This window comes from Pseudochaenichthys georgianus, chromosome 10 (assembly GCF_902827115.2).
Source record: "Pseudochaenichthys georgianus chromosome 10, fPseGeo1.2, whole genome shotgun sequence".
NCBI classification, from domain to species: domain Eukaryota; kingdom Metazoa; phylum Chordata; class Actinopteri; order Perciformes; family Channichthyidae; genus Pseudochaenichthys; species Pseudochaenichthys georgianus.
This window is the reverse complement of record NC_047512.1, coordinates 19,935,842-19,945,958: the sequence shown is the minus strand read 5'-3', so window position 1 is coordinate 19,945,958 and position 10,117 is coordinate 19,935,842. Positions and strand designations below refer to the sequence as shown.

The window sequence follows — 10,117 nt, the reverse complement described above, 5'->3', positions numbered from 1 at the left end:
GACTTTACAGAAGTTATGGTGAACCAAAAGCCAAACAGATGGATGCTGATAAACAATGATTTAGAGTGGGCAGGGTGGAAAGAGGAACAATGCAAGGAATTTCCCCCAGTTTCCGAGTCCCCCCACAGTGCCACTGAGTAAACCTGAGTCACAATGATCACTGGGAACACAAACAATGCTGCACCCTAGAGGGGCAAAATGAAAGGTTACTTGTCGGACATTAAAAGCTGTTAAACAAATCCGTATTTATTTATAATTGCATATGCAGATTACAAATCCACAAACAGAAACCACAGTTAAAGTATTAATGACCAGTCTGTAACCCTCTGGGAAGTGCAAAAGCAGAGAAGAGAGCTGAAACAGAGATACAAGTGGAGGTAGTTTGCTTTTTAAATTATACACACACATTGAACAAAATAAAACACATGTAAATGTCTGTCTTCCTTTAACAGATATTAAGCTTACAGTAAGAAACACATTTTTGATAATAAATTATAATGTTGGGTTTGATTATTCCAAATCGAATGATTACTCAATGTTGGGATTCTTTGTCCACTGTATGACTTTCACAACTGTCAACAATAAATTAGCATCATAGTAACATGCTCTGTTGTACTAGGGTTTGGCGCTATGGCAATATATATAAACAGAAATGTGTGAATCAGAGCATAAAACAAATGTGACCTTTAGTATCTCTAACATTAGCAGATAAATGAGCAGAACTGTCAGACAGGGCTTCTGCATCAGTGTGATACCTTCTAGTGAATATTTGTAATATATCGTTTAATTAATTGGATTATAGATAAACAATTTTTCTTGAGTATTTACTATATCACAATATATACTACAATATAAAGTACATTGTTATCCAATGTCCAAACCACGGTTGTTCACATGGTTTCCACTACAGTTTACAGGCGTTTGTGCTGTAATATTATTTAACATAGCAAATGCGTGAGTCTTTAATAATGAGCGTATCTTCCACATTGAATCATTACTTATAGCATTAAGCTATAGTTGTATAATTTGCAGAGTTGGCTACGAGAAGGTACAATATTTAAAAGTATTTATCAATTTCATTAAAATGAAGGCACTACTTACTCCTTGAATGATGAAAGAGTCATATTTGTCTGATTTTCAGATGGTATTAAAAAAAGATTATTAAAAAATCTATTATTTTACTGGGAAGCTGACAACACATTAGTGTACTTGTAGTTTATGGAGTGCATTAGACCCACTATAACTTATTTTGGCTGTGACAAAAATAGAAAAAAAAGCACACAAACACAATGCAGCACAGTCAGTAAAAGTAACTTCTTTAAAAATATCTTTAAGCCATTGTCAGATCAGCCCGTTACTGATGTGTGTGATCATGTGTCTGCGCAGGTTGCTGGGGTTGTTGAAGCTGGCTGTGCACTGGTTGCACGTGTATGGCTTCTCTCCAGAGTGAGTCCTCAGGTGGATCTTCAGGCTGCCATTCTGCGTGAAGCGCTTCCCACATTGATTACAAGCGTACGGCTTCTCCCCAGTGTGAATGCGCATGTGGATGCTCAGCGTGGTCTTGGAGAAGAATGATTTGCCGCAAAAGGTACAAAGAACTGGCGGCTCTCCAGTGTGACTTGCTCTATGCAAAATCAGGTCTTCACGGCGGAGGAAGCGCTCACCACAGAACGTACAGTCCAGAGATTTGTTGATGCCGTGAGGGTAGATGTTTGGCTGCTGGGTGAACTGGCTAACATGACTGGGCTGGCTCACAAGAACATCAGCTCCTATTATTTGTGTTTCTAAAGCAGGATTCAATGCTGTTGAAGCCAGTTGAAGGTTTCCGTTTTCCTGCATCCCTCTCATTGGGACTCTGTCGCTGGCACCTGTGGTGAAATTCAGGAGACTGTCATGGTGGACGTTGTGGTGGGGAGACAGTGAGCTCAAAGCCTGGAGTTCAGAGGCAGTGAAGAGGGTGTCGCTCTCCTCCTGCAGAGGCCCTTCCCCTCGTCCGTGAACACTCACGATTCTCAGATCCTCATTATCATCCGTCAGGCAGGAGTCCAATTTCGGAGTCACTGTAGAAACACCACCCTGCGTACTGTGGTTTCCAAAGTTATCCTGACCTAAAAGGTCAAGTCACAAAAATACATCATGAATCAGTTTGTGTATAAAAATCATTGCATCAAGAACCTAAAGTAGCTTCAACAAAGCAACGTGTGATGTTAAGTACCCACTATAGGTTAAAAACAATGAGTAAAGTCTACCCAAAATTCCCTTCCTCTAGAACAGAATCAGCCACGTATGAGTCATGGCTGAATCATGCCACTCATCATGTCACAATGCACACTGTGTTATAATAAATCACCTTGAAAGCTTACTCATTAACCCATCAACAAATATCCAATCTGACACATGCTTTGAATATTTTAAAGCATGCATTAAGTAAAATAATTAAAAGTTCAAGTGATGATGATCTAACTTGACAAAGTGTACAGTGTTTGAACATAAATAAAAAAGGTATATTGTAAGATTTTAAGTCAATAATCAAAACTCTTTCAAAAAACTTCTGAGGCAGGATACTGAAGGCTGTTTTCTTTCAGCAGTGCCAGACACATGTTGATTTAAGACTCAACATAAACAAACATTATAGTCATTATACAAACACAACAAAATGGCATTTGCATCTGCTTGGGAAGGTGCATTATATTGATAGATACATATAATGATTCCTATTAGTTTAAAACAATAAGGAGAGGTCAATATGACGGTCCAAACATCAAGTAGTTCCAGTTGAGGTGCGGAATACTATGTATTTATGCTAAAAGGTTTCCTTCATAAATATTTATTTCAACAAATCTCCTGAAAAGTCCATCCAATATTGAATTTGTAAAACTAGCAATACCATCCAAGTATTTTTTCTGTAGCTACTGCCTTACTCTCACATCTGATAACAACTCACCTCCAACTCGCACACATCCTCCCACGTCTTCTTCATCTTTGATCAGGATGACATCTGGTGTCTCCACTGTACACTAACCAAAAATAATACATATGGATGAACAAAATAAAAATCAAACACAACTATTATATTCTGGAATTCTTTGAAGTGTACTAACCTCGACTTGAGGGGCAGGGAAGGAAGGCTCGTTCTCTGATTGAAGAGCAATAGTAGAAGATTCCACAACAGCTTCCATCTTTTGTGGCATTGGTGGCTTAGTAACCACTAAAAGGGGAATAAAAGACCAATAACAAAAATCTTAATACAAGCCTTGTTAACATGCATATCACGTATGAGATATTGAATGATGTATTGTTGTGTGTTTTGAAAAAGTATATTTAAACTGTGTATCTATGTTTCAATGTTGTTATTACAAAAAGACATGCCAAAGTTATTTGTAAACTAGGTTCCCCTTAATTGTGCATAAAGGTGGGGTAGGTAAGTTTGAGAAACCGGCTCGAGATACACTTTTTGTTATATTCCATGGAATGCTCTTAACAACCCGATAGCAATGAATATCTTAAGTGCTTTGACAAAAAATCCATTAAAAAATGTCATCTGTGGAAGCCGTAGTACTGTAAAAAGTACAACCAATCATTTTAGCCAGCCCGGCTAAAATAACTGGATGGCCTACCTGCCTGTCAGCCTTCCATCTGTGCACAAACTTATCTCGTGCCCTCATTGGTCATGTGCGCGTTCGTGTGTGTTGGAGGAGGGGCTCTGTAAGGAAGTAGCCGATTTCTTCCGGCTGTGCATTTTCAAATTCTAGCGCACTCGAGCTGGTTTCTCCAAAATTACCTAAACCATGTTGTGTGCCATCTTTATTATTGTATGTTCTGCTTGTGCACCATAACGAAGCCGGATTACGAAACAAAAGGGGCCCTGGCCACAGATGAGCAAAAAGGCCTCACTACTACATTGGCGCTAAAAAACACAGACTTTATAGTTGTTTAGTCTCTTATTGTAGTTGTTCTGTTTCACGTTGTTATTGTTAAACATTTCTCTGTGGTTTTGTGTCTTTTTGTGGTCATTTCGAGTTGCTTTGAAATTGCTTTGTGTCTCATTTGTTTTGATCCTTTTCATAGTTGTTAGTCTCTTTGTTTCTCTGTGCAGCTGCTTTTCATCTCTTTGTAGTTATTTTAGTCTCTTTGTAGTCTGTTTGCGTCTCTCTGTAGTTGTTTTATGTTTCTTTGTGGTCATTTTGGGCCCGTTCCTATTCGGTACATTTAACTTTCAATTACATTTTGTAGTTGAAGGCCAGTGGGGATCCGGACATATTGGTCCACATAGTCTGTTCTCGGTATTCAGTAATCCATCCATGCTTATAAGCCACATTTAAAATGTAAAAGAAAGCGATATCTTCAATTTGCCATATAAATATACACAATTTAAACCAGTCATAATACAGTTAAACATGTCTTGCACAGTGAATGAGATGAGGCTTATATTTAATAACCTGAGAGACCCACTTTAGGGCACAAGGGCAACCCTTGTTGCACATGTGGACTGTCACGTGAGGTGGTAATGAGCAGTTGTTGACATTTTATAATTGTAGGCTGGGAGAAATATCAAAGCACTTTTTAATAAAAAAAATCAAATAATACTTTGGTTTGCATCTGAATTAACAAAAGCAAATTTTACATTGAAACCTGCAGGAGGAGACAACTTGTTACTCGAGTAGAAAGTATTTAGAGTTACCATGGGATTTAGCCCGGGGTTTGGGGGTGTATCCTCGGATCGGGGAGAAGCGGCTGACCGGCCGGTTGGTCCTGGTCTGCAGCCGGAGGGAGAAAAGCTCACTCCGGGTCACCTTCATCCTCATCCTCAGCGCTTCGTTCTCCCTCAGGCTCTGGCTGAGATGCAGCCGGAGAGACGACGAGTTCTCCGAGAACAGCTGACTGATTTCTGACACCGCCGCTTTCACCAGCACATCCATTATGGACAAAAGCTGCGACTCTAAATTCATGCTGCCCGGCGGCATGCTTGCAGACATGTTTCACTTTGCTGCCGCCGTGAATTATGTTGGAAAGAAGCGCAACTCAGTGGCTGTGTTAGCTCACAAAAGCGACAACACAATGGCTCTTCCGGTAGCATGGCGCTGATTACCGTAATCCATGGGAAGCAGGGGCAGTTTTGGTTCACGTTTTCCTGGCTATTTGTTATGATCGAGTGTATATGTTTTACTGATACAAAATAAATGTTCAACAATTCACCTTATAATTAAAAGCACAATCAATTATTTTTTGATGTAGCCTATTGCCTAATCGAGAAATATATGAGCGCAGGTGTAAAGTAAGTACATTTTCTCAAGTAGGCTATAGGCCTATTTTGAGGTACTACTACTTGACTTGAGTATTTATATTTAATGCTACTTCATACTTCTACTCCACTACAATTCAGGGGTAAATCGTGTACTTTTACTCCACTACATTTATTTAATACTTCAGTTAGCCCACTTTAAAGATTTGGATGAATGATGTGAAATATAATCAAATAAGACTTTAGTTACACCTGGAGTAAATTCACAAGCTATCCTGCAGTATAAAAAGTCATTGGGACTAGCTGTACCTTTATCAGCTTTGATAACACTTTAATGCATCAATAATTGTAATCAAAACATATAATATATATTATTCTGAAATGGACCAAGTAGGCCTACAATATCTCAGTACTTTTCCCACCTATATGTGTTCTAATGTTAGGACAACCGTGTTCTGTATAGACCTCGGATCCAACCCTTAAACAACATACAATCACAGCTTTATTACTGATAAACACATTTAAAAAAGAGCAAATTAAACTGGCTCATACTCTACAAAGGTCACAATTTATAATTAAGTGTTATTTACTCTTTTTAATTAAGCTTTTCAGCCTTATACATTTATCAATTTCTCACCGACTTTCATTAATTAGGCTATTTAAGACTTCTCAATAGAGCCTTTAAAAATAGTCAATTTTTTTGTAGCACAAAATGCTTTCTGGCAGAAAAGACAACCTGTCCTTCATTATATTTTTGTCATAATCAATTGTTGTCATAATCAATTTTCACAAGTCCATCATTTAATAAATATGTCTATAGACACACAGCAAATAGAGGAACTGAACATTTCTAATTAATGTGCTCAAAACACGTGGAACACAAACAAAGCATAAGCATAGTGCACTTTCAAACATACATCTAATAACACAGTGCCCGTAGGTAATCCAACATCAAACTAAGACATAATCATTGAAGTCAAACAACCGTCAACAATCCTTTGGTCTCCAGTCTTTCTGTTCGCTGTCAGTGTTTTTTTTAGGAGTCTCCTTCGACTACCACTTCACCATCTCCATCGTTCTCACATTTGTTTGGTGCTTTATCTTCCTCATGAGCACTCTCTGTCTCTGTCATTTCTTCCTGTTTCTCCTCTTGGCTCTCCATCATACTGTTCTCAGCAGGTGACTCTCCTCCGTCCTTCTCTGGGGACACCTCTCCTTTCTCCTTCTCCCCTCCCTCATTGTCATTCTTGGTGTCTTTATCCTCCTTTTCCTTTTCCTCCTTGTCCTTCCTCTCTTTCTCTATTTTGGAGAGGTTGTGGCAGAGGGACTGGACATATGTGAAAACACACATGGGGTCCGGGTGTTTACCCATCAACATCATGTCCTCCACTTCCAATAGAGGGAAGCAGTCGGCCAGGGACCTGCCGGGGAAGGATGGGATGGGAGGACAGAGGGGAGGAAAGGAGAGCACTGAGGTGAGACAAAGCAGTGGTATGGTTAAAAAAGAGACTCCTGATATTCTAACAGATTTGTTGTTAGTATTCTTCGTTTGTGTTAGTAAACTCCTTGGTGAGAAGCAGCCACCACCTTTAAGAAAGACTTTCACATGGGATATTGCACTCAAAGCTACATTAAACCCAACTTATTGAAGCTATTCTCTTTCAGGAATTTGACAAATTGGGGGAAGAAGGGTCCAGTCCTCATTTGATCCCATGTGTAATAAGCACTCATCTGGTCAACATCTGACCATAAGGGTAGAGAATTAAAAGCTCCATACTCTGCAGTTTGAAAGGCGAGTGTGAAGTTCTTCTTCCTCTGCTTTGGATTCAGGGTGCTGAAGTCAAAAGCTTCAGGAAAGTATCGATGGATCAGAGCACAGAACGCCATCCCGTCACACCAGGAGGATGAGAAGTTCTCTATGTTGACACCCTAAAAGGTCAAAGGACAGGAAGATAAACACATCAAAGCTTAATGATATTATTCTGCAAGTTCTCTGGTCCCAAATCTAGCCGACAAACCTTGACATTTGGTGTTGAAGATTGTGTGTTGAACCCACCTCATAGTTGCGAGTCTTGCTGCGACACCACTGAAGCATCTTCTGTTTGATTGTGTTTCCTGTAGCCAAACCTGAAGATGACCTCTGAACTTTGAAGTTGGGGGGTGTTGGTGTCCTAAAGAAGTCACAATATTGCACATGAAACCTTTATTAGACCATATGTAGTGTCACTTATTTGATGCACTGGGTATCGTACAATGACTTACTCTGGAGCACCTTGCTGGAATTTGGCAATTATGTCATTTTTAGCAGCTGCTCTAATTGAGCGCGCGGTCTGTCTTGGTCGAGAGACAGAAGAAGAGGGAGGAGCACTTTTTCTTTTTGGCTTCCCTTGCTTTTCTACCTCCTTCATTTTTCCGCTGTCTGTTGTTTCTACATCTGCCTCGACTTGTTTTTTCTTCTCTGCCGCTTTTGCTGCTTTTTCTTTCACATCCTTCTTTGCTTCTTTTGCCTTTTGCTCTGTTGTCTTTTTCTCTTTGGTTTGGTCTCTCATCTCCTCTCCATCTCTCTCTTTCTCGCATGGTTTGTCCTCTTTCACTTTCTCACCTTTCTCATCTTCCGTCCTCTCTTCCTCCCCATCTTTTTTTTCACTTGTTGTTTCAGGATCCTTAACGTCAGCATCAGCGGAGACTTTGTCCTCAGCGTCTTCAGCATCCCCTTCGACAGTCTTTAATGGAGGAATCTGGGGATTGTCTGGATCTCTGGATTCCTCTTCTCCTCCCTGCTCTGGTACTGATTCCTCCGCCCCCTTCTCCCCCACCTCCATTACCCCCTGACCTTCCACTGTCTCCCCTGCTGGAGGTTCTCTCCCTGGGTCTATACTCTCCTCCAGCTGTGGCTCATCTGTCTGCAGGACAAGCAGCATAACATAGAGTTTAGTCATCCATCTGAAAGCAGTTACAAGCTACAATGCATGTGTGTGTATCTACACACATTTATTTAACAGCTCACACTTGCCATACTTACCAAAAAACATTGTTAACATTGTTCTGATTTGACCAAGAGGAGGTCTGACCAATTAGGGTGTCATATGCAATACATAGAAAAAGGCTTATATCTTTATATAACTTTATATAATGTATGTCATCAATTTCCATCTTAAAAATGATGTCACTTTATCTTGTAATTGTGCTTCTTTTCTATTTAATATATCCTCTTATCATCATTAGGTATTTTAAACTCATTTAAAAGCAAAGAGTGTTAACCTACTTTCGAGAAAATAAATCGGAAACTCAGAACTTACTAGCACCATGGGCAAAGTAGAGCTGTATCTCAAAACAATTTAAAATATCGTTTGCTCAAATAAAGGACATGCATGGGTGGAAGCTTGATACAATATTGTTATCCTGGTCCAGTCACTGCAAGATGGATTTAAGCATGACTTCAGATTGTAAGGTACCATTATGTCGCATGCGCTAAAATTACTTTTCAAACTTTACTTGACAGTCCCTGAGCCAAAGAGCATAATGTAATGTGAGACCTGAAGCTTTACTCTGGGACTTGTTGAGTATCTCACTTATTTTAATACGTCTGAGAGGTTGGACTGTCAGATGGAAAGTTTGTCTTTTGTACTTTTTAAATCACACCTATAATACAGGTCAACTTCTTCAATATGAGAAATTAAACAAACAACTTATTAATACATGTAAATGTCAGGTTGCTTCCTATTGAATTAGTGCTTTAACTCGTTTTTATGAAGGAAATCAATCATTTCTTAAACGCCACTGCATGGAATCTTCAAGGTTTTCAGATCTCATCTCAATGAAATGTAGCATACAGAATTTTCTGTTTAGAGATTAATTTAATCTTATTTTAAATACTGTATATCTTGTATATTGCCACTCGAGGAACGGTCACCCCGGGTCAGGCCTCATCGGAGGTTTGTGTGTGCATGCCATACCGTGCATGCGCATTACTTTACATAACTTGTGTGTATCTGTATGTTACATGTGAGCCAGGAGCTACAACAGGTGTACAGGAAATTCAGCCAGAACCACTTCAACTGTCCTGCTGTCCTAACGTACCACCTGCCACAGTCACAAATACACTCACTGCCTATTCCTTGTATGGATTGTCACATCGTGGATTTCACAAAACATGAAAACCTTTATGCTGCAATTTAATATGACATGAAAAAAACACCAAACCTGGTTGTTGTTGTTGTTGGTGTCGGTCTGGCTGGTTGGATCTGAAGACCCAGATGTCTCCTGGCTGGGCGATTCTCCATCCATGATGTGCAGAAATGTCAGTTTAATGACTGGATCAAAGGTAAAATCAGACTTTCTTTTCAACTAATGCCCCAGGACTCTTTATAGAAACGTTTTTAATTCAGTCAAAGTTGAATCCTCTTCATTGCTCAATGTCTCTCCCTCTCTGCTTCTCAATGCTCGACTTTGCTTCCCTGTCTCCCTTTCTCTCCGTCTCTGTCAGCACTGCCCCTGTGTTTGTGATGTGTGGGTTGGTTTGTGGATATCCGCCTTCACCCCCCTTTCACCAGATACCCCCACCCACTGCCTTAGCTTCTTTATCTGACCTTTTGAACAACACATGGTCCAAAAATAGAGCCACAGTGAGATAGGCACAGTCCAATGGGCCAGACAGCTGCGTCTGCTGTGGAAACCGTGGTTGTACACATTTTAAACACATGCGGGTTCATGCAGTCCATTAAACATGCTCACAGAAATATAAGCTGTCCCTTAATTGTTGCTTTTAAAATAAAATGTTGATTTTGATACATGCATGTTTTCACCTGATTACCAAGAGTTTAATGAGATGATTGGGACCACTCTCATATGTATGGTACAAATTAAACTTCAACC

At 39.8% G+C, this 10,117-nt stretch overlaps 2 protein-coding genes across 2 annotated transcripts; both read right to left on the bottom strand.

Annotated features, from left to right (window-relative positions):
• Positions 1–238: 238 nt before the first annotated feature.
• LOC117454073 (zinc finger protein 287-like) lies at positions 239–5,085 on the bottom strand. Its single transcript, XM_034093150.1, has 4 exons — positions 4,682–5,085; positions 3,102–3,208; positions 2,945–3,017; positions 239–2,108 (listed from the first exon to the last, which is right to left on the bottom strand). The coding sequence occupies exons 1-4, from the start codon at positions 4,974–4,976 to the stop codon at positions 1,342–1,344; spliced, it is 1,242 nt and encodes a 413-aa protein (XP_033949041.1). The 5' UTR covers positions 4,977–5,085; the 3' UTR covers positions 239–1,341.
• A 938-nt stretch (positions 5,086–6,023) lies between these two features.
• On the bottom strand, positions 6,024–9,763 carry smtnl1 (smoothelin-like 1). Its single transcript, XM_034092332.2, has 5 exons — positions 9,446–9,763; positions 7,505–8,145; positions 7,299–7,413; positions 7,020–7,171; positions 6,024–6,663 (listed from the first exon to the last, which is right to left on the bottom strand). Exons 1-5 carry the CDS (start codon positions 9,527–9,529, stop codon positions 6,279–6,281), a joined length of 1,377 nt encoding a protein of 458 aa, XP_033948223.1. The 5' UTR covers positions 9,530–9,763; the 3' UTR covers positions 6,024–6,278.
• Positions 9,764–10,117: the final 354 nt, after the last annotated feature.

What these genes read in the sequence shown, in the direction of transcription:
- smtnl1 (XM_034092332.2), bottom strand. Translation starts at nt 9,529, where the DNA reads ATGGATGGAGAATCGCCCAGCCAGGAGACATCTGGGTCTTCAGATCCA. An exon ending in CCAACAACAACAACAACCAG is followed by an intron (nt 8,146 to 9,445) that starts GTTTGGTGTTTT and finishes CTTGTCCTGCAG; the next exon opens with ACAGATGAGCCACAGCTGGA. An exon ending in GCAAGACTCGCAACTATGAG is followed by an intron (nt 7,172 to 7,298) that starts GTGGGTTCAACA and finishes TTGACCTTTTAG; the next exon opens with GGTGTCAACATAGAGAACTT.
- LOC117454073 (XM_034093150.1), bottom strand. Translation starts at nt 4,976, where the DNA reads ATGTCTGCAAGCATGCCGCCGGGCAGCATGAATTTAGAGTCGCAGCTT. An exon ending in ACCCCGGGCTAAATCCCATG is followed by an intron (nt 3,209 to 4,681) that starts GTAACTCTAAAT and finishes TTCCCCTTTTAG; the next exon opens with TGGTTACTAAGCCACCAATG. An exon ending in AGGATGTGTGCGAGTTGGAG is followed by an intron (nt 2,109 to 2,944) that starts GTGAGTTGTTAT and finishes TTGACCTTTTAG; the next exon opens with GTCAGGATAACTTTGGAAAC.